The following is an 18,964-nucleotide window of genomic DNA, read 5'->3' on the forward strand; positions in this document are numbered from 1 at the left end:
ATGGTCCCGCGGGGGCCGGGCCAGGCGGGGGGACAGCCATCTGCTCGTCGCTGCCGACAGCTTCTTTGTTCAGCGCCCGGCGCACGCTGGCGCAGGAAGCGGCTCCCACGTGCTTCGCCCTTTCCCTCTCGCGGAGGCACCTAATGAAATAAAGGATTTACTGCGGCGAGGGGGAGGGAAGGGAACAGGCTGAGCAGTTTGAAATGTCGTGCCTGGCCCCAGGGCTGGGCTCCCTGGCCAGGTGCGGGCAGGGTGGGTGCAGGCAGTGCCGGGCTCTCTGCCGCTGCTGGGCTGTTCTTTGGGAGCCGCCGTGGTGGGAGCAGGCACAGGCAGGGGGATGGTGCCAGGGCCTGGGGTGTGAATGCAACCAAGAAAGATCTGTGCACTGGGTGTGCATGGCACCACCACTGCCAGGGCCCTGACCTGTTTGTGTGGTGGTGAAGGGCCACGGATATGCTGTAGGGATGGCTCTAGGGCGTGTGGAAACCGGGAACAGCAGTGCCCATGTAGGGTGTAGGTCACTTGGGCTTTGAGTGAGGCAGGAAGGACATCGTGCAGCCTGTCCCCTCCCTGCAGCAGCGTGCCAAGGAGGGCCCTTGCTGGGTGGTGTGCCAGCTGTGAGCAGAGCTCCTAATGGTGCTTCCAGCACCATGGATTCAGGGTTTTCCCACCCAAGTGAGCCTGTCTTCATGGGTCATCCCCGTGGCCCAGCACTCTGCGCAGCTGCATATCCCTGAACCACCAGTGCTGGAACTCGTCGCTTCCCACCGCACCCAGCCCCAAACTGGGCCAGGAGGACGGCAGGGGACCTGGCAGGGAGAGGCAGTGCCCCTTTCTCCTCCCTGCAATGCAAACAGAAACCGAAAAGGACCAAATTCCAAAGTTCTTATTCAAGCCCAGGCACCATGGCCGAGGGTGGAGGCACAGGGACTGTCACCTGCAGAGGGATGGGTGGCTCGGGCATGGGGCACAGCAGCACCTGGCGGGCTTTGAGGGATGAGGGAGTGGATCCCTCTGACAATGCCTTGCAGGCGTGGACACCAGCATCTGTACTTCCATCTGCTTCATCCCAGAGCCCAGAGCACAGCAGTGCCAGCCTGGCTCCCAGTGGCAGCTCAGCCACCAAGTGAGCCCAGAGCAGCTTTGGGAAGGTGGTTCGTAGGGTGCCAAGGGGGTGACCACACATCCTTCTTTGCAGATGACTCCTCGTCAGAGAGCTGCAGTGGGAATGGCTCCTCCACCCTGAACCCCTCCACCTCCAGCAGCACCCAGGGCGACAGCGCCTTCCCCGAAATGAACGGCAATGGCACCGCAGCCCCCATGGACTTCACCGCCTCCGCCGACGACCAGCCCATCAACCTGTGCGACAAGCTCACGCCTGCCCACGTCACCCCTTCCTACCAGTCTGACAGCTGCAGTGCCGACGGGCTGCGCAGCAGGGTCAAGTACGCGGTGAAGACCACAGCAGAGGTACGGCCCAGGATGGTCTGGGTGAGCCAGGGCCATCCCCACACCCCAGTTGCCCCAGAGCTGGGCGCTGCAGTGGGCTCACCTCACCACTGACCGGCTATGCCACGGCCACCATGTGAGGAGGAGCCCATTTCTGCTGGGTCAGGCAATGTTTCCCAGAGGATCAGGCAGAGCCGTGGCCCCAACCAGCCAAAGCTGCCATTGGGCCATCAGGCTATCACAGGTTCACTGAGGCCACCATGTTCCCCCCAGCCCAAAGCAGGCAGGAGGTGACACGCAGGGGAGCCTGACCATGGGTTCATCTCCCTGGGTTGCAGGGGGGCCTTTGGGAGAGGGGACAGATGCAGTGAGACAAGGAGAAAGGGCAGGTGCATGAGGTAGGAGCTGCTGGTGGTAATCCCTGTCTCCCCTCAGTCCCCCCCATACAGCTCTGGCAGCTACGACTCCATCAAGACAGAGGTGAGCGGCTGCCCCGAGGACCTGACGGTCGGCAGGGCCCCCACGGCCGACGAAGATGATGATGACCACGATGACCATGAAGACAACGATAAGATTAATGACTCGGAGGGGATGGACCCAGAGAGGCTAAAGGCCTTCAATGTAAGGAGAGCTCCATGGGGAGGGTGAGCCTGACTGCCTTCCGTGTCAGGGTTCCACCACCTGTCTTCTCATTTGCAGATGTTCGTGCGCCTTTTCGTGGACGAGAACCTGGACCGGATGGTTCCCATCTCCAAGCAGCCCAAGGAGAAGATCCAGGCCATCATCGAGTCCTGCAGCCGGCAGTTCCCCGAGTTCCAGGAGCGGGCGCGCAAGCGCATCCGCACCTACCTCAAGTCCTGCCGCCGTATGAAGAAGAACGGGATGGAGATGGTGAGTGGCTGTTCCAGTGCCTGTTGTCCCAGCACCCAGGGCAGCACATCCCTGAGCATCCTCTCTGCTTGTGTCCCTGCAGACCAGGCCCACGCCGCCTCACCTGACCTCGGCCATGGCGGAGAACATCCTGGCTGCTGCCTGCGAGAGCGAAACGCGGAAAGCAGCCAAGAGGATGCGGCTGGAGATCTACCAGACCTCCCAGGTACGGTGCTGGCAGTTGCAGGTGGGCGAGGGACAGAACTGGCAGTGTCCTATGGTGGGGTCAAAAGTCTTTTTAAAAGTCTGAGGGGCTGCAGAACGGAACCCCATGGTGTGTCCTGAGACTCAGGCCAGTGGGGATGGGAATGCTGGTTTGGACTGGCCACACTGCAGCCACAGGGCACCAGGCATCCGTGCACTGTCCATCCTGCTGGCTGCAGAGGAGAGCCAGGCTCCTCGCTGGAGTAAGTCTGTGTTTCCCCTGTGCAGGACGAACCGATCGCTCTAGACAAGCAGCACTCCAGAGACTCCACAGCCATCACCCACTCCTCCTACTCACTGCCAGCGTCATCTTACTCCCAAGACCCGGTCTACATCAATGGAAGCCTGAACTACAGCTACCGTGGCTACGGGTCCTTGGGGGGCAGCCTGCAGCCCCCCGCCTCCCTCCAGACAGGCAACCACAGTAACGGTAAGTGGCAGTGCCAGGGGCACAGGGAGCCCCCCCTGCCATGCCCGGGCAGTGCCCCAGGGGCTTCTGGCATCCCCCCTTGTGGAGCTGAGCTGGTTGCTGGAGGGGAGGCAGGGGCTGCTCCCACAGCTCCCACAGAGTCCAGTCGTGGCAGCATCTCTCCCACCACTGCACAGAGCTGCTCCAAAATCCCCTCTTGTCCCTTCTGTCTGGTGGCTCTGCTCACATCATCAGCAGGTGGTTAATTGTTGAACTGCACTTGGAAGGACGGTTTGGGTGGTACTGGTGGAGGGAAGGAGTGTCACTTAAAAAAAAAGGAGAATATGTACCAGATTCTCTGTTAATTATTAACAGGGGCAGGTGCCTATCACTGCCCTGATCTCCTGCTGGTATGAGCCGTTCTGCTCTCAGGGATATGGACAGGGTGGGGGGCACAGCCAGCTCCTGCCACAGCTCAGGAGGGCTCTGAGGGGCTGGGGACTGCCTGGGAACAGTTGAGAAAACAGAACTGATGCTGCAGGGTGGAAGGGCAGAAGGAGAGCATAGGCAGAGCTTGAGGTTAGGAGCAAGTGAACAGAGCAGAGTGTCCTGGGCCTGAGCAGGGCACACAGGAAGGCTCCAAGGTACCTGGTGACTTGCCCACCCCTGGGGCAAGAGGCATAGGATGAGACCAAGTGTTCCCTCTGGCTCTGTCCTGCAGCAGTGGTGGCAGGAGGGGCTGGATCCCTTGCCAGTCCTTGTCCAGTCCTTCCACAATCCCCTGGTTGCCGTGGCCTGTCCTGGTGCCCTCTCTCTGGGCTCCAGCCCCAGCCCACCCCGACGGGAGCCAGGATTTGGAAGGATGTGATTTCCGGAGGCCTGAGAGATGCCTGTCTGGGATTAACTCTTATCATCCCTTCCTAATGCTTCTTAACCCTGAATAAAGATCCCGTCCCAGCCTCCAGCTGCTGAGACCTAATCCTCACAGCAATGGTTCCTCCCCAGAGCAGCACAGGCACCCGGCCCCCCACTGCCAGGCACCCTCCTTTGGCCCCTCCACGTGAGACAGTGAACATGCAGGAAGGTCCCTGAGCAGCCCCAGGAGGAGCAATCAGGCCCTGGGTGCACAGCAGCCAGCAGCACCTCGCCTTCTTTCTTTCTAGGGGATTTTTAAACCTCTGTTTTGCAGGTCTCTTTTTCCCAAGCTCTTGCCCAGTCCTTTAGAGGGAAGAGCACTCTTGCAAGGAGCTGCGTCTTCTCCTCCCTCTGAGCAGAGGCCCGCAGGGCTTTGCTGCCCAGAAGTGTCTTCACCCTCCATCCCCCACCTCAGGCAATTCTTGGTCAGGCCCACATCCCTGCTCCCAGCTCCTTCCCCCTTGGTGAGCCGGGAAACAGGCTCAGGCTCAGTTTACTGCTGCCTTTTCTGTCCAGTGAAATTGCTTTCGCATGAGAGCCTCCTCCTCCTTCTTCTCCTCCTCCTCCTTCTTTTCCTCCTCCTCCCCCGCTTTGAAGCTCTGGTTCTCCTGGCATGGAACACTTCTGCTGGTGCTGCTCCTCCCGCAGCTCCAGCATTGCTTTCCTTGGATGCTTTCCATTCCTCCCGGGGTGATGAGCTCCCCTCCCTGCTACCATCACCAGTGGCACCCACCTGGACTTGGGGGCAGCTGAACTCTCCCATCCCGGTTTGCAAACAGCCACAACACCGGTCCTTGCTCGGTGTCCCACAGCTGTGTCAGGCCACCCAGCAGGAGCTCAGCCATCCCAAAGCATCACCAACTGCTCCATTCGCCTGCAACACTTCAGCTCACAGCCCAGGGATTAGTTCAGTGTCTTCTCTCCTTCCCTCCGGGCTGCAGCCTCACCAGCCTTCTCTCCCTGACTACTGTCACATCTCTAGTACATCTCTTGGCTCTTCTCTCCTCATTTCCAGTTGATTGTGTGGTTCTCGCTCTTTGTTTTGCTTCTCTTACTTAGTCCAACATGAAGCTAGGTCTGGTTTTTCCCCTACCTTTACCTGCTGGGGTCACTCATCAAGATAAACCAGGGAAGCACAGCCCATGTGGGATGTTACTCCCCATATGCAGAGGGGAAACCAGAACCTGGAAGGTGATTTTGATGGGGCAGGTGCCCTCAGGAGCTGGCTTAGCTCCCAGCAGACCTTCTCTTCACAGAGCTGTGGGCCTGGCTGCAGGATGGGATTTCTGTCACGATGGCTCTGAGACCTCTTTATAGAATCGCAGAATTGTTTGGGTTGGAAGGAACTGTAAAGTTCAGCTCATTCCAACCCCCTACCACAGGCAGGGACACTTTCCACTAGAGCAGATTGCTCCAAGCCCTCTCCAACCTGGCCTTGAACACTTCCAGGGATGGGGCAGCCACATCTTCTCTGGGCAACCTGTGCCAGGGCCGTACCACCTCACAGGGAAGAATTTCATCCCAATATCCAATCTAAGCCTGCCCTTTGTGAGGTTGAAACTGTTGCCCCTTGTTCTGTCACTCCATGCCAATGTCCAAAGTCCCTCTCCAGCTCTCTTGGAGCCCCTTTAGGTGGTGGAAGGGGCTCTCAAGTCTCCCCAGAGGCTTCTCTTCTCCAGGCTGAACAACCCAAATTCCCTCAGCCTGTCCCCCTAGGAGAGGTGCTCCAGCCTTTGGAGCATCTCTGTGGGCTCCTCTGGACCTGTGTTCCTGTTGCAGAGGCACTGAGTGGCTGCTCTGATGTCTGGGAGCGGGAGCTCCTCACCTTATCTGGGCACTGTGGGGATCTTCCAAGTGGTGCAGAGGTCTGGAATCACAACAGGATGAGCATGGCAAAGGTTGCCGTGCCTGAGCTTCCCTCTCACTTTTTCTTGGCAGGTCCGACTGATCTCAGCATGAAAGGTGGGGCCTCCAGCACAGCCCCCTCCAACAGCACCAGCCGGGGCATGCAGGCGGCCCAGCTCAGCCCCACAGAGATCAGCGCCGTGCGGCAGCTCATCGCCGGATACCGGGAGTCGGCGGCCTTCCTGCTCCGCTCTGCAGACGAACTGGAAAACCTCATTTTACAGCAGAACTGACTCCCTGTGTCTGCATCGCTCCTCGGTCGAGAAGACAATTTATACCTGCTAGAAAGAGGCTCCTGGCGGTGTCCTGCTCAGGACCACCATCGTCCTCCCGCCACGCGGTGGGCACATGTAGTTTTAGAAGGTGGGATCCAAAAGACCTGTTCTCTTTTACACTCCAAGCACCTGGGACTTCAGGCACAAGGACACGTTTTGGAACCGTACCAACACCAGTGCCTCCGGCTGACCAGAAGCCAACCCTGCAGCTTGGAAGGATGTGGGACTTTGAAGGGCAGAAGGGAGCCTGGGGAGGTTTGGGGCTGCAGATGTATTTAGAATAACCTTTGTGGACCCAAATGTTAGATTCCCATCCGCGGATAATTTCCAAGTCTTAGGTGAGCTGAATCACATATTTATTGAGAAATGGACCCTCCTCTCCCCTTAGTAATTTATTTTTCTGAAAATGGATTCTTTTGAGTTTGTACAGATTGCCAGTTTTTTGTCTGTCTGATCAGAAGGAATTTATTCCTGTGAAATAACACATTCCATATCACTACACTACTAATTTCCAGGCAGCTCTGCCTGTTTCTCTGGTGAGCCCTTGTCCCACAAGGAGCAAGTTTGCCATCCAGCCCTTGACATCGAGGCTGCTCAGCCTCCAGTGAGCGTAGTTGGGAGCTGAACAGCAGCGCAAGCGTCCTGCTTAGGCCTTTGTTCTAAGGGGTCCCGTAGCAGCAGTGGGGTCTGAACCTCCCGCAGAGACTTGGCAAGCTCAGCAGACCTCCGGCTGGAAGGACACCTCGCACTCATTAAAGTCATTGCAGATAAGAGAAGGAAGGAGGAAAGGAAGGAGATACCTGAGAAACACTGTCTTGTGGTCACCATCCGTACTCTACCTCACACTCCATTGTGGGCTTCTTCCAGGACTGGCCGCGCGAGTCCTGGGGGACGGTGAGTGTTGCAGACATGGGGATCGTGCCGAGGAGGCTGGAACCTCCGGCTGGAGTCCTGCTGTGCCCGGCCGTGCGCTCCGCTCCGTCTGCAGCCAGCCCCGGGGTAGCACCGGAGAGGAACCGCCCGGGCCCCACGGGTGTGTGAGGCAGGGTGGCCCCAGGGCTCACCCCGAAGGTGAGCTGGAGTGGTGACCGCCTGTTTCTGCAGGAGAGACGGGCAGCATTGAGCAGCAGAACTGACAAAGTCCTCTCCGGGGGCCAGGATCCTTCCCCCTCCCTGCTCACAGTCCTGGAACAAGCCCACAGTTCCCAAAGTGTGGAAGAACCGTAGTCCGATGACCATTCTGCCCTGTTTCCACCCCCCCAACGATGCACTTCGTTTTGCTCAGTGCAATACCTACTGCCAGTGCTGCTAATCCAGGGACCTCGCTCCGGCCAGGGGTGCTGAGCCCAGCCCAGCAATGCAACGTGCTCTGGAGCTGTGCAGAGACCGGCGAGGGTCCCGCTGCTCCCCGCCCCCCGCAGCCCCCCCACTTGGCTGAAGTCCACACCATGAGATAGAAATTCGATAAGTGTAAAGCTGTTTTGTAGGTAGAAACTTTCTCAGTTTGGAGCCAGCTTTTATCTTATTTTTTAGCCACTCAGAGCCAGCGGCCAGGGGCTGCTGCTCCAGGGGCCAACGCTGGTGGCACAGGCTTGAGCAGCCTTGGTCTGGCCAGGAGCAGGCCCGGGAAGTTCCCCTGTACCCTCTGTACCCCATGATGCTCCACACACTGGAAAGAGAAGCAAAACTACCCTGGTCTTAGAACAGAAAAAGCTGCTGGCTCCTGAGGCCAGATGTGCCTGGCCCCACAGCAGAAGGGACCAAGCGTTGCATTGACTGTTTTCCCCAAACCTTAAACTTTCCGTAGCATTTGGAGAAAAGGGACCCAGCCCCTGGCCGCGGGGTGCAGCTGAGGGGTCAGCGCAGAGACGAGGTGGTGGCTCTTAGACCTGAGCCGGTGCTGGAACCGGGAGCATCGTGGCCACACCCATCCCCTCCTGCCCGCAGCAGCGGAGCACGGGGAGGGGGCCCCGGGGACGCCAGCCCCCAGCCAGGGCTCAGACTTAACATTTTCCCCAGCACTTCACAAGCCTGCTTGGTTTGTCCACTGCATCCTCCCATACTTGGAATTTATGTAAATATTTATTTTTGTGTGAATACCATGAAGTAACAAACCTTTGACAAAATCTGTAACTGCAGCCATTTGTGAAAGTCTTACCGTTCAGGCAGGAGAGGCAGAGACAATCGCTGTCCCGGGATTCTCCCTCTCCGTGGTCTCCCACCCACACCGGTGCCTCTCTCCTCGGCAGAGGCAGCGGAACCTTTAGCCATAAGTTTGCCATCAGTTTGTACTGAAACAGAGGTAACCCGGGGGCACATGGACAGACCACCAACAGCCACAGTTGGGTTAAGTTTTATTTATCCAAGTCATTCCCGATCACCTCTGAACCTGTCTCGGCACATGTGGAAGTTCAGGAGCTCTCACACGTGGTCAAACTGCTGTAGAGGACACCGAGGCCGCGTTGTGCAGGAGGGTGCTCACCACCGCCCTGTCCCAGCACCTGATGTTTGTAGCCTGCAGCTGAATGGTACAGACTCAGATTCCCAAAGCCCTGGTGACAGCCACATCTGGGACAAGTTATGAAACAAACGGGATTGACTCCGAATTTCTGTCAGGGATCTTTTTTCTTCTTTTTTTTTTTTTTCCTTTTTTTACTCTGTGAGCCACAGCGTTCTGGTTCCTTTGGCATGAGCTCCACAGACATCTCCGTGCTCTGCAGCTGCTCCGTGCTCCACCGTGGCTCCCTGTGCTCCAGGACTGTTCACAGCCACATTCCTGTGCTCTCACTGGGCAGGACGGGGTCAGGAATTGCTAGTCCGTGTTCTCAACAAGAAGGAACAAGCAGGAGCAGAATACACTGGCTTTCCAGATATCTGAGAGGTGGAAGGAGAATGCTGGGTTAGCAAATGGTCTGGATGGTCTTGGGTTTGGTTAAGAAAAGCTGATCACTGGTCGAAAAAAGAGATTTTTTTTTTAAAATTTAATTTTATTTCAACACACCCATCCTGCCCTGGACATGCGGTTCCCATGACGCTGTTTCTCTATGGGAGAGCGTTCCCGGGGTTGTGAGCAGACGTAACTTGTACCTCCCTGATCCCAAGGGCCACTTCACTCCCGGAGCGGCCGTCGGATTTAGTACCAGTTCATGAAAAAAAAAATGCTGCTTTGAACTCAGAGGGTTAATATACTTTTGATTTGTAATTTTTTGTAAAACTTTTTACAAGGTAGCATAGTATTTCACCAGACACCAACTACAATCCGTCCATGGTCTGATTTTTATATAATTTAGTGGTGCTTTAGAAACTTTTGTTCGGTTGTTTCGGAGCTGTACAGCTCAGTTCTTCGCCTGTATCTACCTAAGACCAATGTGAACCTTTGTATTTTTGCTCCTAATTTTGGACTCAGTGAAAGTGTACTGTTTACATGTACAGAACTCCCGACCCCGTGTGTTCTGCCAGACCTGCTGTTGAAGAGGAAGCTGCCCCTCACCCAGTTCGTCTGCTTAACCCAGCCACAGCCTCACCCACCCACCGACACGCGCCCGCCCCGAGGGACACCCCACCAAACCCAGACACCCTTTAAGCAATTTTGGGTTTTGCACAAGCTGTTGTATTCTTTTTCCCTGGTAGTTGCACGGATCGGCTGCAATTCCAGTCGGGAGCTGATCCGGAGCTCTGAAGCACCAGGTCTGGGCAGTGCTGCTGCCTCCCCATCCTCCTCCTCCTCCTCCTCCTGCTCCCACATGGGCGGGAAGGCGGTGCTGCCTGTAGGATCCAACTGATGTAGGGGAGCAGCGGAGGGAGCAGGGGGAAAGCACTCCTGAGCAGAATTGGGAATACTTTAGGGAAGGGGTGAGCTCGCCCAAGCCGGCCGCTGGCTTGGGGTGGAGGGTGGGAGCGCGGTCCCGCGGGAGGCTCCCAACGAGGCAGAAGATGCTCTTTGGGAAGCTGGTGCTTTCCCGAGGGCTCAGATAGAAAGTGTATGGCACTTAATCCAGCTTCTAAGGTGACACTTTATTGCTTAATCAATTGATTCCTTTGGAAATGATATTTTTGCAGATAGGCACCTATGCAACTTCATGTGGCTCTTAAGCAGATGAGCACTTCCTCCTCAACGAGCTTGATAAGAGTTATTTGTGTTATATACTGTGGATTTTTCCAGTAAATGTGGCTTAATATTTTAATTCTTAGAATGTGTGTCTATTATATATGTGATGCAACTTAATTCTGTTCTGTTTGTGGAATGATTAGCACAGGCCAACTCCCTGTCCCCTCACTTAACAAAGACCAATGAGCTGTTAATCGAGCTGTTATCTCCATGGTATTACTTGCTAAATGCACTGATTTCATAAGTATGTGGAATCCTTTTTTTTTTCTTTTGAATCTGTATATCATATATAAGACTGAATCTACTTAATAAACACTGTATAACAAAAAGGGCTTTCTCCTCCACTGTCGAGCCCCGCTGGGTGCTGCTGGCCCCAGCGCTGCCCCTCGCCCCAGCCCCTGTGCGAGAGGTCGGTGCCATCAGTCACCAGAGTGGGATCTAAATTTAGGTGTTTAAAGGAAGTAAAAAAACCAAAACATCTCTCAGTCCTGTTGACATAAGCTGTGCTTTCCATTCCGTAACAGACAGCATGGGTACCAGAGAGAGCAGTGGCAGCACTCACAAAGGGGGCAAGGCACCAGTTTTATGCTTAACTTATATTTTGACAAAATTAATTTTGTGAAGTGTCTGGTTTTTGTGAGAAAAAAAAAGAAAAAAAAAAAAAGTTTTCATTGAAGTTTGTGCGAAGTTCTCCCTCATGGAAAATACTGATTTTTCGTTATCAGCTTTATTCACTAAGTATAATAAACCTTTGCATCCATAAATGTTCCTCTTCAAGCGCTGTATAGATACCATCTCCTGGTTTGACCGTCCGGAGACCCGGAGGGTCCAAAGGGTTTGCAGCTCCCATGGAAACGCAGCTGCCCAGGGGTGTGGGGGTGCCGGCTGGCCAGGTGGATGGGCTGCCCCTTCCTGGGATTTGCTGCGGCTGCAGCTGGGACCGAGGCCAGGAGGACCCACCTGAGTGTTCGTGCTTGTAAACGATCACCTGGGACAGCACATCCCAAATGGAGCATCCGCAGAATTCATTAATGTCTGGCAGCACAGCACTGGTGTCCCTGTGTCCCTGACACCGTCGGGTCTATGACCGAGCCTCGGGCTGAGCTTTGGTTCCAGATTTCCAAGGGAGCAAGGAAGAGGGGCTGCAAGCCACGGGGAGAAGCAGTGCCGGGCCCCACCAGCTGCAAACCAGTTGGCATCACCTGCTAAGGCCTCCACAGCCCCGTGGCCGGACTGACTCAGGATGTCCCCATGCCTGCAGATGGCCCTGCCGAGCACGGCAGAGCCAGAGCCAAACAGCAGCTGGGCTGGGAGAGAGAAAATCTGTTACTTGGCACACAAATATCACAGAGAGGGGAAAAAAAGAAAAAAAGGGTACTTGCTCTTTGTGAAATTCTGATGTTAATGGGTTTTACTCTTGAGACCCCCAAGCTCCCTTGTTCCAGAGGTAGCTAATCCTGATGCCATCACCCCACATCCCAATAAAACAGGGAAGGATTAATTACTGCATGTTAAAGCTTGGCTAAGTAACAACTCATTTTTTGCATTCCCCTTATTCAGTTTACTTAGATTATCCAGGTATCTTTAACTACACTCTGTGCAGCCTGCCAGAGTCAGAACATCAATGAACCACCAAAAACCACAAAAGCCTTTTTTCTCCCCAAAAAGCTGGTGCCAGACCATCCACTGCCCCAGCCCTGGCTCCCTGTATGAGGCCATCGCTGCTGTTCTGCGCTGTGGAATGCCAGGAAGTCGGGGACTGTGTCACCACACGGATCTTGGCACTCCCACAGCCCCAGGCAGGAGATCCCTGCTCACCATTCAGAATGTCCACGCAGTGAGAACCCAGGCACATAACATCACAATCCATCTTATTTCCTTACTGCCTAGAAAAGAGAAAGGACTTGGCCATAAAGTGAGTTTTCAAGTAGCTTCAATAAACTGTAATTGGTATCACATTTACGCTCTTGAGAAACATTTTTAGATCCATTTATCCAACAATGAGGGCAGTAACAGCAGGACCTGCCCTGACTGGGAAGAGTCTCAGTGCTGCTCTCACAGGCATCACCCCAGCAGGGCAGGGATTCCCTGTGACTGTGGGGAGCTCCTGCACTGTCCCTCTACGCCCCTGTGGCTCTCAGTCTTCAGGGTGTCCCTTCCCCAAGAGCCACACGGCACCTCTGCAGGAGCTGCACCATCTTCAGTGCTCTCCAAGTGCATAAAACCAGATTTAACAAAGCCAAGCAGCAACACAGCCCCTCCCCTTGGTGAGCAGAGCAGAACTCTGGAACTGCTGCAGTTAAAAGAGAGGAAAGGAAAAGCCACATTGCCTTAGAAAGGAAGAGGAGTTCAGAAAAAGGACTGAAACCACACAAGCAGATTTTACAGTGTTTATTTTTCCAATAGCACAAGGGACAGACACGAGCAGGCCCCCCCGAGGGCTCTGCCCCCCAGACCAGTCCGAGCTGAACACTGCAGTGGCCCCCCAGGAGGCAGAGGCAGCCCCCTGCTCCGCTCCCCATCTTTGGTAAGCAGGTTCCACACCTCCGCTCGCCCCCACTGGCACCGCAGCCCTGCCCAGGGCGGGGTGCTGCTGCACCGGGCTCTCTCATTCCCATGGGATGAGGCTGGTGGATGCATTGAAGATGAAACCATCTCAGGGACTGAATTTCTTGCACCCCTCACGATTGTGGCTGAAAGAGGAACTTGCACGGCTGAAAAAAAGTGCATGGTGAAGGGAGGTAGGATGGAGCTGGAAAAGGGACGAGAATAAACAAAATGAAAATAAACCCCCTAAAATTCTTGTTACTGCCCGCTTGAATAAACCAGCGGCTTCTCCCCCTCACTGAAGCAATTAACTCTTGATTAGGAATTGCTCCAAAGAGAAAGAGAATTGCAGTTTTGCTCTCCCTCTCTGGACGCACACGGATGTTTATTCACCTCCCTGCAGTGCAGGTACAGCCATGCCCTGGGAGCTCAGGTGCAGCAACAACTGGCAGGAGCTTAAATGAGCAACCGGGAGTGAGCTTGGCTCAGAAAATCCCACCTCGACATCCTTGAGCCTGCATAGCACAGTCCACCCGGGCACCACAGGCACAGGGAGGCTGTCAGAACTCAGACCCCAGTGTGGTGAGCCTCACGCCAGGCAAGACAGAATACAGTGGCTCTGACAATAACTAACACCACTTTAATGCAATACTGCTGTAGAGCCTGGTAGTCCAAGGGAAAAAAAAGGAGACCCCTTTATGCTCTATGTACATTACATCCATTTACAGTTGGCCAGTACTGTGTACAACATATAAATATATGATCAAACAGATGCAGAGAGGATACTTACAGGAGCCAAATAATTCACTTTATACATCCAAGAACGAAAGTATAAAAAAAAGGAAAAAAAAAAAAAAGGAAAGAACACTGCTTTAAATGTTAGGTGATGGTCACACAGATGCACAGCTCGATGCTCGCAGGTGCTCAGCTGCTTTGAGGTTTCAGGTCCTCACCACAGAGCTGCAGTGCAGAGCTCACTGCCCCAACCACTGAGCTCCAGGGAACCTCCAGCGTTCCACAGCAGTTTGTGGAAGTTGGCCAAAGGAGGCAGAAACAGCCACTGGGCCAGTTCAACCGGGAACAGTTCCCCAGCCACACAGCTTCCTCCAGGCCAACAGAAGGCATTTGCTTGGCACTTGCCCCGAATTTTTTTTCCTCTTCTTGCATCCTCCACGTGGGCTCCATGTGGCACATGGTGGGCTGTACACGGCTCCACAACCCTGGAGAGCACGTCCCTGGGCACCAACATCCTGTTGTAGCATCCAAAGACCACACGGAACCATCCCTGCAGGGCAGCTCTCTGCTTACACTCACTGCACAGCAGCACTTCCCACACAAACTGGGAATGGAGATGGCAAAAGGGGAGAGTGGAAGACTGTAGGGCCTCACCTTGTGCAGCCCTGAAATAGCAAACACCATCTTCCAGTTCCTTTGGATGTAAGGATTTCCTCCACAGAAGGTCCAGGGATTGCCACAGCGAACCGCCTCTCCCCCCGGCATCGGCCTCAGCGCGGTACCAGAGCACAGCTGGAATTTCCACGATAGCAGGAAGCAGCAGGATGGCTCCCGTGGGGCAAAGCCCACCCAGACCGGGGTGTCCCCGTCAGCAGGAACAGGCTCTGCACTGTCGATCTCCATGGGAAGGCAGCTCAACGTTCCTCACCAAAAAAAAGTGTAACAGCGTTTCTATTATGAACAGAGAGTACTTTGTGTACTTTGTGTACAGGCGTTAGGATCAGTCGTTATCAAAATACACACACTGAATATACAACCTGTCCCATGGCCATAATTTATTATCTCACCACAAGGCACAATACACAGAGCTTAGAGGGTCCTATACAGTCGTCGTGGCAGAAGGCGCCGCAGCCTTTGCACATGATCATGGCTTTGAGGCTGCACGAGCACTGGAACGAGATCTCGTCGACGCTGCTGCTGTCAGCAAACATCTGCACAGCCAGGGCCGTGTTCCGGCTCGCAGCAAAGTTCGCTTTGTGGGTGAGCTGCACCACGCTCCCAGCAAGGCCTCGGGGGAAAGCTGGAGTGTTGGATGAATAATTAAAGCTGGTGGAATTAAGCTGCAGCTTTGAAAGCTTCCCATAAAATGCTTGCTTGATATTGAGCTGAGAGGGGATGGACGAAGGCTCCAAAGGGTGACTCTGTCCTTTTCCTGGATCCCTTGAAAACTTAAAGAAGGGCCAGTCCATGACCAGTGGCTCTCTCTGCGTGTGCCCGGCCAGTTCTGTGGGCTGCTGGGCTGCACCCCCCCGGTTCTCCGCATTACTCTTGGCTGGGCTGCCACACACCAGCCCCTTCTCATTTCTGATCCCTCCTGGGGTGCTGCTGTGCTGCTTTGAAGTCCATTCCTCCCTAGCAGCTGGGATTCCTTCTCCCAATGCACAGCCCTTGTCCAAGGGAATCTGTTTGCTGGGGGACAAGGTTCCCATGGCTGAACCGTGATCCAAAGCCCTCGAGTGATGCAGCCTCACACTGGGGTTGGAAGGAAAACCAGAACCAAAGAGCTTTTTGCCTTGAACCCCACCGTAGTTTTTATTGACCAATGCACCTCCTGTCTGGTTTGGTCCAAGAGAAGTTACAGCTGGAGATAAAAACCGAGGCTCTGCAGAGGCATTCAGCTTCTCTGGGCTTTTACTTGCCATGACACTCTTTAATGGGTTGTGCTGTGGCATCCGGTGGACCTTGGGCAATTCCTTCTGCTCCTCAAAGCTACAGGAAGAAAATGTTCTTTCCTGAGGGTCCACATCTTCAGGCTTTGGAGAGGCACTTGCCACATTTGCCAGTTGGTCTTGGCAACTTAAAGTCGAGCCAACTTTGGAATGTTTTTCTGGGACAGCCTGATCCTCTGCACCCTCTGCCCTAGGCAATGCTGCCGCTGGTACACACGTTTTTTCCTGGGGATCTATGGAAGATCTCAGTGAGTGAACATCATCACTCCTGCTTTGGGCACTCATCTTTATTCCTACATCTGGAGAAGATTCTTTGCCAAAATAGTGACTGCTGCCTCTGTCCAGTTGCAGGGAGAGGCTTTCTGACTGTTTCTCCAGCACTGGCTGTGCAATTTCCAGCTTGATGTTGACGTGAGACACTGGGAGAACTTCCTCCAGTGGAAGCTTCCCCTTCAGCAGCTGCATCACCAAAGGGTTGTTGGTCTCAATGGAGGACATGGGCCGAGCAGAGCCGGCCGGACGCTCGGCTTTCTGGGGTCCCCACCTCTGAGGTGGGGGTGCAACCAAGTCCCCAGAACAGGCTGGACTCTCTGTCTCCACAGAGAATTTTGACCTAATCCCATTGCGCTTCTCACTGCTGCTGTGACAGGAAGAGCCTTTCCCAGCCACCTCCCTACAGCTGACACTTCTGAAACACATCTCCACCTCCACATTCTCATCAGCCATGTCCCCTTCCCAGTCAGAAGCAGTGTCTGTTGTTTCACTGTGCGTACTCTGTATTTCTTCATCTCCACTTCTCTTCAACTCCTGCGTCTCTCCCAGGGGCTGATGTGCGTTTTCTGGTTCAGTTCTGGGGCACCTCTGCCTTGGCTGCAGGAGTTTTTCAGAGGTATCAATCCTATTCTGAGAAATACAGTCACCATGCACGGAGGGCTGCACTAGAGCCTCTGCATTTTGTTCCTCATTGCTCAGTTTGCCATCGCTGCCTTTCCCTGCCTGCAGCTGTGCAGTGTCACCCGCCGCAGGGATCACTTTCTTCACTCCAGCAGTCACCGTTTTGGAGGTATTACTATCAGCAACACATTTTTCCAGAAATGTTTTGGAGCTGTTATATCTAAAACCAGACACCTTCTCTGGATCATGGTGTTCTGTGCCACCTGATGACAATTCTGGTGGAAAAGAACAACTGGAGGAATTTTGCTTTACATCAGAAGGATAATCCAGCTGTATGGTGGGAGCACCAACATCTCCAAGTTCCACCACACCCTTGTCTCCCGTGGGACTGACCCCAGCTCCCTGCCCCCCAGAACATGGCAGACTGGTCACCACAGGAACCACACATCCCAGCTTTGTGCTCTCCTGTGATGCAGCACAAGATGGGAGTTTGGTCCTTTGGTCACGGAGGAGCTGCTCAGGACTCGCCTCCTGCCTCTCAGGAGTCGCATTGTCCAAGGATGATGCAGTCAGAGCACCACAGAACAGCCTCCTAGGTGACCCATCAGCAGGCTGAGTGTCCCCTGACCCTGTGGCACAGCCCGGAATGCCACTCCTTTCGCTTTTTGAGGAAGAGTGATCTTGTCTGGAAGAGAGGCAGGAATTCACGTTGGCTTCCTCAGCAGCCTCTTCGGAGCCAGCCTTCCCACCGCTCAGATGAACAGACGGCTGTAGTTGTGCTCGCTGTAGATCTGATGCACGTTTTCCATGAGCTCTCTTGGATCTCCTGTGCTGGGAACGGCCGCTGGATTCTCCTCCACCGCCTCCTTCATCGGTGCTTCTCCCCCCACCGGGGCCGCCCCCTCCTCCAATGGCGGCGGTGGCGGCTTCGCGCTGGGCTCGGGCTTGCAGAGCACGGGCCTTAATGTCTGCGAGGGTCCGGGCCCCGGGGCGGCCCCGGCCGGAGGACTCCGTGCTGGGGATGATCCGGGGGCAGATCTGGTAAGTGGGCTGACCTTTAACCACCCAGGGTGGTTTAATACGTGAAAGTTGAATCTGAAAGAAAGGGAAATGCGGTAAGTTCTAACACTGACCATGTCCAGCGAAATGCGTTTTACTGGCAAGTGCTCGTCACAATTCTTAGCACAAAAATTCCAACTTAGAAACTAATTTGGGCAGAGAAGCAGCATGGTCCCACAACCTCTGCTCTGTGATCTGTAAAGCTCAGTTCACACTAATATTGTTTTACCAGAGCCTGCAGGCAAATATGAAATAAATTGTTTATATTCATGTCTTCAGAGATCAAACTGGTCTCCTCTACATCAGGATGACTGCCCTGAAGCTACCAAAATGGGTATCCTGGTCAAAATGGGAAAAGTCAGGAGGAACACTGAGATTCTGTCTGCAAGGAAAGGAACTGAGAAACTACACAGGACAAAGAACACAATTTCAAGGTCTTTTGCAGTAAGTCAGCTCATTTCAGGCAGTGTTTTCTGTATCCACAGAAATGCAAATGAAGGGAGTAAGTCAAGGTTACCCTGTGCTCTTGTGCAAAGACCTTGGGATGATTTCCCATTCTCTGCCTGTCTAAACACGACAGCAAACTGTGGCAGTCACAGGCACTTCACCAGCTCTACCAATGAAACCCTTTGACTCCTTCACTTAAGATGGCAACACCTGACATTTTAATAATGTTTTGATACTACTGAGCACGGCAGCCCTGAGACACAGCAGATCTAAAGCTCTTTCTTACCCGGATGGGTGGGACTTTGGGCTCCTCTTTAGTAGGCTGTGGCTTTTCTGGGTGAACACTTTCAATTGTGTTACGAAAGGACTGACGATCTTCAAGCCGGGGCTTCTTTTCGGGGAAGGATGCAGAGGCAGCCTCCTCAAAGCTTTTCCTCTTCTGCTCCTTGGACTCCTGAGCAGAGTTCTCCTGGGGCAAACTGGGAATTCTGCTGGCAGCTGCCAATGATGGATCTTCTGATTTGCTGTTTGATTTGGAAGTCTCTGGAGAGAGGTGCAGCTCGCTACTCTCTGCCTTCAATCCTGCAGCCGAGGGGCTGCTCAGATCGTCTTTCTTCAGGTCTGTCTCAGGCTTTGGCTCTTTATGAAGAGAGGGATCTGGCCCCACGGGAGCAGGCTCTTTGGGAGCCTCCGTGTGCTCGGGTTCCCGCAGTCTGTACAGGCTCCTCCTGGCCCGGCACCGCAGGTCAGCCCGGGAGCGTTTCCGGAAGCGCCCGTCCCTCTGGCGCGTGGTCGGCCCGCGCGGCAGCCTCGCTTCTCCTTTAACAGACAGCTCTGTCCTGTTCTCAGCATCCTCCTGCACCGAATTCTGCGCCTGGGATTCTTCCTGGGTCAAGCCCAACCTTTAAGGCAAACACAAAAGCCAGCTAAAAGCTAAAGCTCACCCCAATCTCAGTGTTACTGAATAGCACCAACACGGGCAGAGAGTCATCAAAGCCTCATTAACTCACCCTGCAAGGGGAGAACCCACACATCCCACATTGCTATCACATGGAATGAGAAAAAATCCCTAAAGATTTGTGATGCAAAACACTATCAACTTTTCTTGGAAGCAAAAGAGATGGGCTACAAAATTCTG

The 18,964-nt window shown here is 54.2% G+C and overlaps 2 protein-coding genes across 2 annotated transcripts in view; one reads left to right on the forward strand and one right to left on the reverse strand.

The window, feature by feature from the left end:
* Positions 1–10,959, forward strand: part of NOL4L (nucleolar protein 4 like) — a 45,902-nt gene extending 34,943 nt beyond the window's left edge. Inside the window, exons 5-10 of the mRNA XM_008634127.2 lie at positions 1,199–1,470; positions 1,885–2,070; positions 2,149–2,340; positions 2,423–2,545; positions 2,812–3,013; positions 5,846–10,959. Coding sequence (XP_008632349.1) covers positions 1,199–1,470; positions 1,885–2,070; positions 2,149–2,340; positions 2,423–2,545; positions 2,812–3,013; positions 5,846–6,045 — 1,175 coding nt within the window. The 3' untranslated portion in view covers positions 6,046–10,959. The remainder of the gene's footprint in view (positions 1–1,198; positions 1,471–1,884; positions 2,071–2,148; positions 2,341–2,422; positions 2,546–2,811; positions 3,014–5,845) is intronic.
* Positions 10,960–12,571: 1,612 nt separating this feature from the next.
* The window catches only part of ASXL1 (additional sex combs like 1, transcriptional regulator), a 17,516-nt gene continuing 11,123 nt past the window's right edge, over positions 12,572–18,964 (reverse strand). Inside the window, exons 10-11 of the mRNA XM_008634138.2 lie at positions 18,113–18,728; positions 12,572–17,415 (exon numbers count right to left, since the gene is read on the reverse strand). Coding sequence (XP_008632360.2) covers positions 14,536–17,415; positions 18,113–18,728 — 3,496 coding nt within the window. The 3' untranslated portion in view covers positions 12,572–14,535. The remainder of the gene's footprint in view (positions 17,416–18,112; positions 18,729–18,964) is intronic.

This window comes from Corvus brachyrhynchos, unplaced genomic scaffold (genome assembly GCF_000691975.1).
Source record: "Corvus brachyrhynchos isolate BGI_N302 unplaced genomic scaffold, ASM69197v1 scaffold10, whole genome shotgun sequence".
NCBI lineage: Eukaryota > Metazoa > Chordata > Aves > Passeriformes > Corvidae > Corvus > Corvus brachyrhynchos.